At 36.6% G+C, this 14,165-nt stretch overlaps 1 protein-coding gene across 1 annotated transcript in view; it reads right to left on the bottom strand.

The window, feature by feature from the left end:
• The window catches only part of MYEF2 (myelin expression factor 2), a 51,459-nt gene that overhangs the window by 20,675 nt on the left and 16,619 nt on the right, over positions 1-14,165 (bottom strand). Inside the window, exons 3-7 of the mRNA XM_077764366.1 lie at positions 9,152-9,376; positions 4,303-4,511; positions 3,012-3,064; positions 1,820-1,827; positions 1,624-1,717 (exon numbers count right to left, since the gene is read on the bottom strand). Coding sequence (XP_077620492.1) covers positions 1,624-1,717; positions 1,820-1,827; positions 3,012-3,064; positions 4,303-4,511; positions 9,152-9,376 — 589 coding nt within the window. The remainder of the gene's footprint in view (positions 1-1,623; positions 1,718-1,819; positions 1,828-3,011; positions 3,065-4,302; positions 4,512-9,151; positions 9,377-14,165) is intronic.

The following is a 14,165-nucleotide window of genomic DNA, read 5'->3' as shown; positions in this document are numbered from 1 at the left end:
TGAAAAGCAAAAGAAAGAAAGGAAGGAAGGGTGGAAAGGAGGAAGGAGGCAAAGAGCGAGGGAGGGAGAAGGGAAAGGAGAAGGGAAGCAGGAAGGAAGGCAGGAAGGAAGGAAGGAGGGGCAGACAGACAGACAAACCCCCCAGGCTCAAATAGAATTAGAGGAATTCAGAAGCTGACTCCAAAAAAGGGATGTGGAATACTTGTATTTGTTGGTAGCATGGCCTTTAATTTTAAGCTATTATATATAACCTCATACTCAGAATCAAGAGACCAACAACCAGGAACATTCCCTCTTTGACTGGAATAACAACAAGCAACTATTATTACAGCTACTGTTTAGTATGTAGTTATATAATATTTTGAGCACTGTGTAAGTGCTTTATATAATAACATCACAATTATAGTTAGTAGTTAACATTTATTAAGTATTTTACATATATTAACTGAGATCTTAAAAAACTATCAGATAGCTTCTAATATTATTCTCACTTTAGTGATAAATAAACAAAAAAACAGAGCATAATTAAAGTTAAGTAATTTGTTGAGTAATTAAAGTTAGGTAGTTTGCTAAGTAATTAAAGGTAAGAAATCTGCCCTGTGTCACCCAGATTATCTGATGTGGGAGCTTGAATTCTCTACCATGTTATCTCAATTAATCCTCATAAAAACCCTATTAGGTAAGTACTATCAGTAGTACTATTACAATTACTAAGGTTTAGAGAATAAGCAACCTGCCTAGTCACAGAGCTAGAAAGTGAGTTGGGACTCAAATCATTACTATACCAAATTAAACTTTGACTGACAGTAATGCTCTACTACCAAAGACTTGCAACCTTGCTGGCAGAGACCCTTCAGAGTCCTAAAGTACATCCTCAATCATTTGCAACACAGACTTTAGCAAGAATATATACATAACTGGTCTGTGATCAATCTACTCAGATTAGCTGAACAAGATGAACTAAAAGGAAGACATGAAAATGACTGCTATTCAAGCTAATCATTACCAAGGTCAATTTCACTAGTTCTTTTAAATATCTTCTGATTATTCTTTTGTCAATGTATTTATACTACTACCATGCCATACAAAGGGAACATCTCCACTTTCAGGTTTTCCAAGTTCCAGTTACAAATTTCACTAATAGATTCATAAGTTTTCTTATATTTTAATCTGACATAGTTTCAGGGTGATTTTAATTAAAAGTGAGTATCAATTTTATTCAAATCCATAAGGTATTTGCATTACTAAGAAACCTTTACTATCAACTACAAGAATATCTATTTCTCAAATTAAACAACACAATTTAAAAACTGAAAATGTCTACCCCAAATAAAGTTGACATAATAAACTTTGCCAACGTTAAAAATCTGAATTTTTTAAAAATCATATACCTCTGCTTTTAACAACTTGGAACAAATCAAATATATAGGAACTCTGCTTTAAAGCAAATAGGAAACCATGCACAAGCAAAACTATCATGAATTATATAACGCTTTAACAAGCATCTAGGCTTCAAAAATAAAAAGTTATAGTCAGAGAAATACATCTGCAAAGATGAAAACCCAAAGAAAACATGTCTTTACGTTCAAAAGTTTAAATTATTCCAAATATAAGAAATCTTACCTCTTTAATATTCAGGGGTCTTCCACTAAGATCATATTTGTTCATAGTTTCTAGTGCTTTCTTTACAAATTCTTCATCTTTGAATTCAACGACACTTAATGGGGAAAAAGTTATAAAAAATGTTTATATACTAAATTTTCTTTTTCTCAATCAGAAGTTTAAATTTGACTGAAGATACTTAAAAAAAAATTCTTACCCACAACCCTATATCCAGGTAGATTTGTCAATATATGCAAAAGAAAAAAAGTTTTAGATCAGTAGATGAAGTTAATGGTAAACTCTGTATAATACAATCCCTTTTTATCTTTTACACTTCCAGAACATAATAGCAAGTGACCACAAATCTTCTATCTATTTAAGGCAGTAGAATCTAGCATTTAACAAGGTTGGAGCACATCTTTACTTTTAGAGGACTCTTCTTTAAGACTGAGTAAGGGATTTGCACAAATTCAATCAAAAGTAACTCAAGGAAATAAGTGAAGGTTTCAATGTAACAATTCTTACACTGTTATGAATATTTTCAAAAGATGAATTATGTACAAATTGTTTTAATGTATATCTTTCAATTTTATTAGGGTCAAAAGGAAATAATCTCATGTTTAATTAACTACTGTTAGAGAAAACTGGCTGCACACAATTTAACAGCATCCAGTTTAAGTATATAAAATAATCACCTATGCTAAAGAAATACACCTACAGAATCATTTTTAAAATAATTATTTGTCATTATTACTGTTCAAAGTGCCATTTGAATGTGATGACAAGGTTTTTCTCATGCACCCAACTGGTTTTTGCAGTATAAGTGAACACTGTTGAAAGCTTTCCATTGGATTCTTCAGTATATTGCTTTCTTGTTGCTAAAAGTCAAAACCTATGATCAACCAATTCCTTCTAAGTCAATTTAATCATCAGTGTCATTCATACCAATTGGTCAGAGCACTGCCTCTTATGTAGTCTTGCAGGCTACCAAATTAAGTTCTTCAATAGAAGTTGCAAACATACATTCTGAATTAACACCTTTAAGCTATGGGCTTCTCAGAAAACTCTTAGGGAATATTATCAATGCAGTAACTTTTAAAATATCCTTGAAGACATCAAAACACAACAAAAGAAAATCCTATGTTAAAATCTGTTGGCTAAGAAGAAGCATTACCTTAAAGCATTAGAAAAGTGAATGCCCTTTATGAACATTTACAAACCCATCCCTTCCAGGCAACTTGTTTGGTTTGGATAAGTGTCAGACTTGCTAGTATAAAGCCTCAAATCTTGCATAATAAAGTAAAACAAAATGAAACTTAAGTTTCCAAAAACTGGTACAAATATTATACAAAAAGTAAACTGCTGAGGAACTTTTAAACCTCAAGCAGATTATTGCCCACAGCACTTACCCTTGATTTTCCTTCCGCATCCTTAAAGAGCTCCACGTATGTAACCTCACCAACTACATAAGACATACAAAAGGAAGATACCAAGAAACAATACATTTAAACACCAATATCTTGCTTTACTGCACACCTGTGCACAACTCTACAGAAAAGCACCTATTATTCACCAACAATCAAAACCAGACCAACATACCTCCTATCAATGGCTATGTAAATTTAACTAATTTTCTGAAATGTACATCATCCACATTCTCTAAAAAAGCTAACAACCATATTAACCTAATTCATACTACAGATCATATTTTGGCCAGCATGATATAGTTGGTGAACAAATGCACATATACATACAAATGGTCCCTTAGCCTATCATATTAAAAACATCAACATTAACACTTTGCAAATAACTTTGGTCGCCTACACACAACAGCTGTTTTAAGGTGACTTTCTACCTGAATGTCTTCAATCATGTTTGCCATCAGTAAACTAAATTTACAAGTCATGCTTCACAGCAAGCCACACACTTTCTAAATAAAGTCAATGAATAAAACCAATCAAATAGTTGTCACCTTACAACAGATACACCAATGCAAGGGTTTTTTTATTTATTAGAAGAGATCAGCCTCAAAGCCAAGTACATAGTTTGCAGGACTGGTTGAAACTCAATTTTTCAAGAGATAACAAAGCTAACTTTTACAAGATCAAATATTAAAATTATTTTTCCCCAAAACCAACCATATATATAAAATGAAGGTTTTCAGGTTATTCTAAAAACAAAACTGCAACAGCAGTAACGCAATTTTAATATAGAACTGCAGAGACAGCATCATGGCATTCATGACAATGCAAACAAAATGAACTCCACAGCCAGATTCCAGACTCCACCAAGATAATAACAAAACAGCTTTTGGAAAAAAATAATCAGACCTTATTAGTCATACTTTAACACGCTAAATGTATTGCTTAACTAATGCAATAGTCCTTTAAAAATCTATAAAAACTTCAACTAGACAAAGCAATCACTTTAACAAAATTCTTGGTGGCATGCATATGCTGGCTCACTACTATACCACTAAAATGGCAGGGGGGGGGGAAACTTCATTTATCCATATGACTTTGTAATGAAATTGTGTCACGTGAGAGAAGAGGAAAAGATTAATTCATGTGTCAAGAAATAAACAAAAATCAATTTTTTGAGTCTGTGTGGCTCAGAGGAATAAAAAAGTTTGCTTAGGTCTTCCCCCTTCTATATGAAGATTAGCCAACAGTTTATCGAGGGTTTATCGAGGATAGTTACCTTTTTCTCTCATCAGATCTTTAATAGCTTGCCATTTCATGTCATATGGGATGTTGCTAATGAAAACTCTGTTTCGATTTGGACCCTTCTTTTCTCCAGTGCCCAAATTCTTATCTTTTGAATAAGGATGAAATCTATTGGCCTTCTTATTTCCTGAAGATTTTTCTTTTAATTCAGATTTATCCTCTTTGACTGATTCATCATTTTCCCTACGAATTAAAAACAAAACAAGAAGAAAATCTCAGTCACGTTTCTAATAATGGAACCCTACATTACATAAATATTGCATATTTATCACTTCACTTCCCAAAACTCTCCACCAAGTTAGACCTCAGCAAAGCAGCTGAAGTGTCAGCTTGTCTGCTCTGAAATGACCAATGCCGTGTCAAAGCAAGGATTTGGGCATATTACCAAACTTCTCATCAAGTTTGCTTAAAAACATAACGAAAATACATAGCTTTTTACACACCCATTTGACTGTCATAATTATTTCTATTCCCAATTTTGATCAACATAATTAATTGGTAAAGTATCCTAGTATTTTCATACTCAACATTTTCGATGCATTAACCTATAAATTAAAATAGGGTATTTCATAGAATCATACAATTTTTACTAGTAGTTATTACCTACAAGGTGGGATGGAGTGGAGGTAAGCAGCAGTACTCAAAGGCAACATGTATCAACATTTTATAAATCTACTTTTTAATGAGACCCTAACTGGAAAAATATTTAATTTATAAGACTGCAATCACAATGCAACTATATGATGCTACCCACCAACCATCCATAACACCTATGTATATACTTAAAGTAAATTCTATAGATGAAAATCTGGGTATGTATTTTAAAAATACGATTTACCTTTCAAAAGGAATCTTTTTTTACAGAAGAAATAACAATAGGTTTTAAATCACTAATTATTCTAGTGACTCTGAAACTAATTAATACTTTTATGTAATCATATACTAATAAAAATCTCTGGGAAATCCAAAATTTTTAAAGCTTCCTGAGTTTTTCCAACAACCACTCAGGTTTCATAATCCAGGCACTCACTTATCTTCTAAGCCAACCAACTGTGGGCCTCTAAACAGTAGTGTTCCACATACACTTACTGTAGTCATCTTTTCCATGAGATATTGACCTTTTTAGACACTACCTTTCTGAGCAGGTAACAACACAACCATAAATACCGTATGGAATACTCTGTAAGAACAAACCATCTGCACTGGTATGAGCAGCACTTAGCATGGTGACTGCACATAACATGTTGCTCAATAAATATTAATTTTTGAATGAATGAACAGTCAATTAAAAACCCATGCTCATCTGAGCACAGATGGTGCTGCTATCTGCCAGAAAAACTGTTAAAATCAAGGAAGAGACATTAGGGCCAAACTTGCTTTGCCACCTTTTCAGACCTTGACAGGGACACGTTTACAATCAAACATCTTCTCTCATCAGAAATGGCACAGTCTAGAAGAGTTCTTCACAACTGTCCAGCTCCAGCAAGTACCTACCTGTCTGAACAGTGTGCCACTTTTGAAAATGGCAGCAAGCAGCCAAAAGGTACAAAGGTCTTTACTCTGGTTCTTAGTAGATACAAAAGCAAACTCTTCTTTTTAATCTCCCAAAGAACATATGTACATAGTAGGCTGAATTCAGTGAATGTTTGTAAAATAACTGTCTCTGTTTAGGTAAGCAGACATCTATACAGTCTCTAGCTAAGTAGGTCTTCTACCTATCTGCTTCCTAGATGAAACCAACTGTGAAAAATACAGAGTTCTGATACTATGTTCTTCTTTTCTTTTATGAATATTGTAAGCATTTGCTTACAACAATCTGATAATTTCACTGAAAAGCAATGATATGTAGGATAACCGCTCTAAAATATTTATTCCAAGTATGACCAGAGAGAGCGATTTCTTCAGGTTTTCCCCAATTAGTGGCATATTAGAGATATTGCTACACTGCTATCTACAGCACATAAATTATCTGTGGAAGGCAGACCAGTTTAATGGCTAGAGGTATGGTCTGATTAGAGAAACAAAGCTGTAATTACTTAATTCCTGAACTCTTTTTATGTCATAAACACACAATGGAATGGACAGTTAAGATACAGGTGAAAACTCTTAGGGAAATGATGCTACATAATACCAAATATTGGCACTATATCCAGAATTCCATGTAATAATTCCCTAACGATTCACTTAACCATCCCCCCTGAAGGTACTGGAAATAAAGACTGTGACTATCTTAAGTCACAAAAATGTTCTCTACTCTTAAGATGAATTACGCCTACCCAAGTTATAACATAAATTTCTGAAAAACCAATATTCAACATCAAATAAGAATACATAGTTTTAATATGTGATTTTAAAAACATGCTATAGTATGAAATCTAAAATTAAGCCCACTTCCATTCTTACTCCTAATATGGTAAAAAAAATACTACTCTACTTCAAATATTTCACCTTACTTCGATGCTTAATATTTTATACCCTAATGTAACCCTCAATTTCCATATACGCCAAGATATTAATCACACAGAAAATAATGAAGAGTTATAACAATACTGCTATTTTTCTTCCTGTTCACTTAAGAAAAGGAGAGCTAGTATACCATTTTGGCATAAAAGAAAAGACTAAACCTATGAAATCCTAGGTGTATAGTTTCATAATCATAAAAGTTCACTTCTGCATTTCTTAAACATGTATTTACTAGGCCTTTATAGATATAAGGCCTTGGGGATACAAAGATGAGTAAGATCGTGGTCTCTATCTTCAAGGACTATGGATTAACCTCAGTAGTCATTTCAATCTTGCTAAGCGGCACTCTCTTCTCTTCCAAGCAATACATACGTTAAAGGCAATATTTGTTAATTTGTATAACCTCTATGAATTCTTACCCTTAAAAACATATGGCAGTCAAGGGTTACGTGTTGGATTGTTAAACTACTCTAGTTGGTTCACAGGGTCAAAAAAAAGGTTGTTAGTTTGATGCAGGTAAATGTCCCTAGTTACTCAGTATGAATGACCGACCTATGGTGGACCATTATATGGTTCTTATGGAATTGACAATACAAGAAACCCTCAAGAGCAAATTTGCTTCTTTACTCAACTTCGGTAAAGGGGAAGGTATGAGAGATGAATTATAAGCAATATGAAAAGAATCTTCATTTGTATTTACTACTAATATTTATTTCTTCACTTCATATTTTCCTCTTCCTCAATTTGAAGTGAAAAGAGATTCTTTTCCTACCTCTGTCCTCTCTTGTCTAGCTAAACCACAATGAGACTTTAAGAGGGATTAGAGATTTTTAGATCTGGGAGGTTTACATGCCAGCTTTATCTGTACAGACACTATTATATTAATCACAACCAAGTATAGTAGGGCTTCTCTTTGTCACACAAGGCTGTACTTTTTGTTCAGGGGAAAAAGGTGGCAAGCCCACGTTTAGATATAAATAAAAAACACATATTTTAAGTTTAACATTCCAATGCTCTTTATTCTAAGTTGAGGCCAAATCCCTGAGAGCCCATATCTTGGCAGGCACGGTAGAAAGTGCTCACTTTCCAGATGCTGTTAGTGAGGTGGCACCACTCTGCACGGAGGAACAAATTCCACCCAGGTCGAATCTCTTACACCTGCACCTCTATTCTGCCTAGAAGATGCAACCTATCCTATTCAAACCCAAGTGAGAGTAAGAGTGTCATAACTGAGCTGGGAGAGCTATCTTATCTGCGATCAATTCCTACACAAACTAGTCCAGGTCTTACCATACTGCTTCAAATGTTCTTATACAAAAGAAAAGAACATTTCTCTTTTCTATTTTAGTGTGATCAGATGTTCACTGCTTTCTACTCCGAGGCATAACTGAAAGGAGGAAAAGGATGTTTTCAGTAAACTATTAACATACTTCCAACTTCAAGTTTAAAGAGGTGGGCATATGCAAGAGAATGCCTGATTCATATCCCCCTATATAACAAGAACAATGGGGAGAATAAGATTTCCTTGTAACTGGAAATTACTATGGATTCGAGTCAACTAAATTCTTTACAGACACTGATGACAGGGGCAATCTTAAAGGCGTCAGACTTTCTCCAAATTAAAAAAAAATTCTTATTTTACCATTTTACCAAAATTAAGAACAAGCCATCACACAAGGAGTTCTTAAAAAAAAAATAACCTGCAAGGCTTACAAACATTTGCAGAGGAGGTGGGAGACCAAGGCATCACGCTCATTTCCCTTTCTGAATAACCTCTTACCAATTCAAGGGTAACACAATGGATTTTGGCTCACAGCACATTAACCTTCCTCTTTGGTATATATATCAGTTCAGAAATTAACACACACTTGAGAAAGCAACAGCAAACACTGAACTTATAAAGCTCTGAATGAGGCCGGGAGATCGGGGACTATTCCTTTTAAATACGTTCTCGGTAGTTCAGAGGAAATGTCCGATGATGTCATCCCTAGTTACTCCCTAGTGATGAACACTAACTACAGTACTGGGCTTTAAAAGGGGGACCATTTTCCTCCAGACCGTGGCGGCCGCCGTGCTTTGCTCAAAGATTCTCCAGCTGGAAGTCTAGGAAGAAGGGGTGACCCGCTGTCTCCGGCTGGAAACAGGAGAGGGGCATCGGCCCCCCGGCTCGCACCCCGGTTCACCCGGCCCGGGGCTGGAGGGAAGGGGGGCCTGGGAGCGGCCCTGGTGCACCTGCTCCTCCAGCCGCCCACGGCCCGGGGCTGGGTATCCCCCACCGAGGCCCAGGCAGGCTTCGCCCCCCTCCCAGGCCGACTCCCCGCCCCCCACCTCGCCCTGATCCCCGGAGGAAAAGACAATACATTTTAACGCCATTGGAGCTGCTGCTGTGCTGCGGCGGCTGCTTCTCCGGCTCCGGCGGGTGCGGTTCTCGCCGNCGGCGTCCGCCATCCCGCTGCCGATGCCTCCGCCTCCGCCTCCGCCTCGGCCGCCTGCGCTTAGGGGCTCCGAGCGCTACAATGGCGGCGGCCGGGAAAGCGGTAACGGATCCCGATTTGAAAAGGCCCCGAGCGCTCAGTTGCCCGGATCTCGCGAGAACCGGTCGAGGCCGGGAGACGGGGAGAGGGTGTGAGCCTCGTGTGGGGGTGGGAGTGGAGGGGTGGGGGGCCGGTCAGGGCAGCCATTGCGCCAGTCAGCCCTGCTTCAGCCCAGGGAAGGCTTAACTTGTCCAGAAGCCCCTAGTGGGGCCATGTTCTGACCACCAGCCCGCCTATCGCCTGGCACCCAATGGGGTCTTCGCTTACAAAAGTCAGCTCTGAGTGCTAGAAATCCCTAGAGCTCTGAAACCCAGACTTTTCAATTCATTCCTTGTAGGGGCAGTTTAAATGGGAGAAGCACACACCACTTTGCATCTTTAAAGACGTCTGCAAATCTTCAGACTCCCCTTAGAAATCCTTTGAATAATGCAAATAAATCACTTGCCACTTAAATGCCTAGGCACCCTGTGGACATTCAATAAATAGTTATTGATGACAGGTTGCAATTCATCGAAATGAATAGCTTTGAATTTCTTTGAATTCTGGTTGTTTTGAAGAAAGAGGCTTTCTTTTGGAATTCAGCTATCAGCATACAAAAAGAAGACTGAAGTTTTTTAAATCTCTGGGCAGCAACCCGAGAGGAGAATCTGTAGTTTTGCGGAAGAAATCTTCTACTAGATTGGCTGATAATGGGCATTTTGGCTTGGAGTTCTGTTTATGTTGATGAAAATTATATTTGAAGCAGTTATAGGCTCTCAAATTTAATTACTGTATGGTGTTTTAAAGTTTAGTCCTAGATTTCCCCCCTAAATATGAAAAAAGCAACCCGTTAAACTTAATTCCTAAGTCTTGAATACTGTAATAGTATTTCACATTGAAATAAACTTTTTCAGCTGAAAGACCTTCCCAAATGTTTCTTTTCATAAAGAAGCAAACATATGGTTTACATGCTTTGCAGAATATCACACACACATTAGTGATAAAGTGGTAGTTAGAAACTAATACTCAGGTGATATATAATTTCCTCATTTCCCCCCTGTTCTTTGACATTTAATGTTCTTACATTTAATGTAAGATTCTGCCCCCAACCAAAAAAATTACCTTGGAACTTCTGATCCTGTATCAGAAGAGTTGAGCTACTTCACCAAACACATAAAAATCAGAACAGTTTTAATCAAGAAGACTACACTCAGTAAAATACTGCTGTTTTGGGTGCTACTGACATTGTTTAACAAACACAACACACACTGTTGTAGTTGCTGCATGAATTATTTCTCCTTGGTCAATCCCAAGACTTAGCATTTGGAATAGCAGAAAGGCATCACATTTCGACACAGAAAACCTGGGTTAGAACCCCAGTTCTCCCACTTTCTGCCTATAACTCCTTGGGCAAGTCACTTAACTTTTCAGTCTTTCTGTAAAAAATAAGGATGATAATACCTACTTTACAGAATTAAGGTGAGAATTAAAAGAAAGCACTTTATGTAGGGCAAAGTGCTATATGAATATAAAGTAGTATTATAATTCCCCGTCTCTCCAGACTGAGCAGGGTTTCAGTCAAAGAGAAGTCAGGTGATTTTCCCATAGAACTGAATTATAAGTACTTTTTTTATTTTTAACATTTATTTATTTTTGAGAGACAGAGTATGAGCAGGGGAGGGACTGAGAGAGAGGGAGTCACAGAATCCAAAGCAGGCTCCAGGCTCTGAGCTATCAGCACAGAGCCCGAGGAGGGGCTTGAACCCATGAACGGTGAGATCATGACCCGAGCCGAAGTTGGCCGCCCAACCGACTGAGCCACCCAGGCACCCCTGAATTATAAGTACTTTCAAAACATCCATTATCCTCTGTTATTCTTCTGCTATAGTTAAATTTAATGATGAAAACTTAATCCTGCTTCCCGTAACACAGTATATTCTTGCAAAATCTTTCAATAGATTCGATTTAATATTTTTTAAGAGAACTTCACACTTAAAACAAAGTAGTAGGCACATGAGGAATATGAAAATAAGTATGGTACTGTTGGGAGAGAACATTCATAAAGAGCACTATTTGAGTGCTATAATAGAGATAAATGTGAAACAATTAAAAATTTATATCTAAAACAAGAGACTGGACTGCATGCTATAATGTGCTAATTAAAATATTCCATTAAAATATTTTTCTTGATTACTGAGCTTTTTGGCTCCCCTTAAAATATTGTGTCTAAGACATACACTTCCCTCACTGTAACTTAGTACTGGTCCTAATGAATGTAACAAGGGCAAAGGTTAATTTTTATAGGAGGATTGATGAGTATTTCATAGAAGAGCTGGATCTTAAAAGATGGAGAGAATTGGGGCAGCTTCTAAAGAGAAAATTAAGGGGCGCCTGGGTGGCTTAGTCGGTTAAGCGTCCGACTTTCGCTTAGGTCATGATCTCGCGGTTCGTGGGTTCGAGCCCCGCATCGGGCTCTGTGCTGACTGCCAGCTCAGAGCCTGGAGCCTGTTTCAGAGTCTGTGTCTCCCTCTCTCTCTGACCCTCCCCTGCTCACGCTGTCTCTCTCTCTCCTAGAAATAAATACAAAATATTAAAAAAAAAAAGAGAAAATTAATACTTACTACTCCATCAGACTGCTCTATAGATGTTTCCTTCCTGTCTTGCTATAAATATTATACTTACCTTAGCTAAATCTGTGAAAAAAAACTGTTAACATTCTATTGCTACATTCTATTTCTATATTTTCCTTCCTTCCACTGCTTTATCAGCACAGAGCCCACAAACCGTTAAGATCATGACCTGAGTTAAGTCAGACACTTAACCAACTGAGCCACCCAGGTGCCCCCCACTGCTTTTTTTTTTTAAGTTTATGTATACATGCTGAGAAATTCTTTAGTAATGCTTTAGTTTTTACTTCTCACAATTCCCACTGCAAATGCTATCATTTATAATTGCACAAAATGTATTACTGGTACAACTTCATATAACTAATTGCTTAGTTTTCTTTCTTACAAATTGGAGTGTGTGGAGGGGTGGGGATTGAAAGAAGCAATTATACATATCTGGAAATTTAACCCTAAAATTCCAAAATATTTTCAACCAATACTTTAATGTCATATAGAAATTGTGTTCACCTGCTAGTAACAGAACTAGAAATAATTATGTCTTAAAATAAAAGTTTCTACTTTATTAAGTTAAAACAGTAAAAAGTCGGCACCCTGGAGCAGGTATAGTCATCATGGGCTCAAGTTTCTTCTAATTCATTCACCAACCTAGTGTGTGGCTTCTATTCTTAAAATCGCCCTATGTCCCAAGATAGCTACTGGAGATCTAGGCACCTGTCCTCGGTAGAAGCCAGAAGCAGTCCAGAAAAGAGGGATCCTATCCAGAATCTCAAACAACATTCCCATTTGTAGGTCAAAACGTAGTAATATGAGACACTCAGCTATAGGGGAGGCTGGCAAATAGTTTCTCATTTTGGCTCACTGCCAAGTTCTGCTACCAAAGAAGAGAATGCAGTGGCAACTTGGATAAGATCATCCTTTTAATTTGTCTTTAAGCACTCAAGGCAAAGACCAACAATATGAAGTCAACCAGAGAATACAGTATGATTTTTAAGTCAATTTACTTGGCTTTATAAAATTAAATGGCTGGATTTGGAGCCACTAATTTTCCAAACTTTAAAGAATTGAAATTCAAAAAGGAATTTATGACTTTAGAAAATACTGTGGGTTATATGGAGACCCATATATAGCTCCCTTATTCATCATGGAAGTTCATTCTATGATAAAAAAGTGGATGTCAGTTATTGTCATTAGAAAAAGTATAGGGAAAAAAGTATAGATTTATTCTGACAATGAACTACTTACTATTTCGTTTCCCTCTCTCTCCTCCGTCACTCCCTCCTTCTATTGCTTTGCTTAATTTAGAAGTCTAATTTTTCACATTTAGCATTCTAAAAATACATCCTAAGGAAAAGTCTCTACCCACCAAATGAATCTTAGAGTTAAGGCAATTATGTGAATAATCCAGGCAGAAATCCCACTTTCACCTCAATTATTCAAATAACTCAGATAATACAAAGAGTTTTGCTTGAATTCCTTAGATAACGGTTTCATTTTTCAACTTTACAAAGCCAGGGTCATCACCCAATAACAGATTTAATTTTTATGAACAATATTTGGAGATTTTTTTTTTCTTTGAAGACTAAAGACTCCTGTAATTCCTAGACATTTACTTGTCTCAATTTTTATTCACCAATTTCTTAACTTCTATCACCCTGCCTTTTCCTCAATCTCACCCCGGTAACTCCATTAAAAGGTGGATCCAAAGAGCCAATGTCTAAGGTCTCTGCCCTTCTTCCCTTCCTATAGGCATAGTTGCTCCCTCCTCTTAAATAATTCCATGAGCTGAGTTTCCTCTGTCCAAAGCAATGGGTATTGTTTGGCAATATTTTTAATCTAGTTCTAGACTGAGTTCTAATCTAAAGATTATTAATGAAAATGATTATTTTAGAGCATGTATTGTTTTTCATTTAAATAATTACCTTTTGTAGGACTGTTATTCTCAATTTTCAGTTACAATGTTTAGGAGAGAAAATAGATTTCTTAGAGTGATGAATAATAAAATTCAATCCACGTGCTGTCTTGCATATTTGAAGATAATCCTATAAATGAGATAATAACTAACACAATCCATATTCCTCTTTTGTTTGATAATAGAAATCTATTTAAGGTGACAATGAAAATTGCTAAAAGTTGCTATTCCCTAGCCTCATTTGCAACTCTGCCTGGCCAGGTGACTGTGTTCTGGCCAGGAAAATAAAAGCAGAAATGTGAGGACCAAGTGGGAGTTTCCTTAG

This window comes from Crocuta crocuta, unplaced genomic scaffold (assembly GCF_008692635.1).
Source record: "Crocuta crocuta isolate KB4526 unplaced genomic scaffold, BGI_CrCroc_1.0 scaffold102, whole genome shotgun sequence".
Lineage (NCBI taxonomy): Eukaryota > Metazoa > Chordata > Mammalia > Carnivora > Hyaenidae > Crocuta > Crocuta crocuta.
The sequence above is the reverse complement of the archived record's forward strand: the minus strand, read 5'-3'. Positions and strand labels throughout refer to the sequence as shown.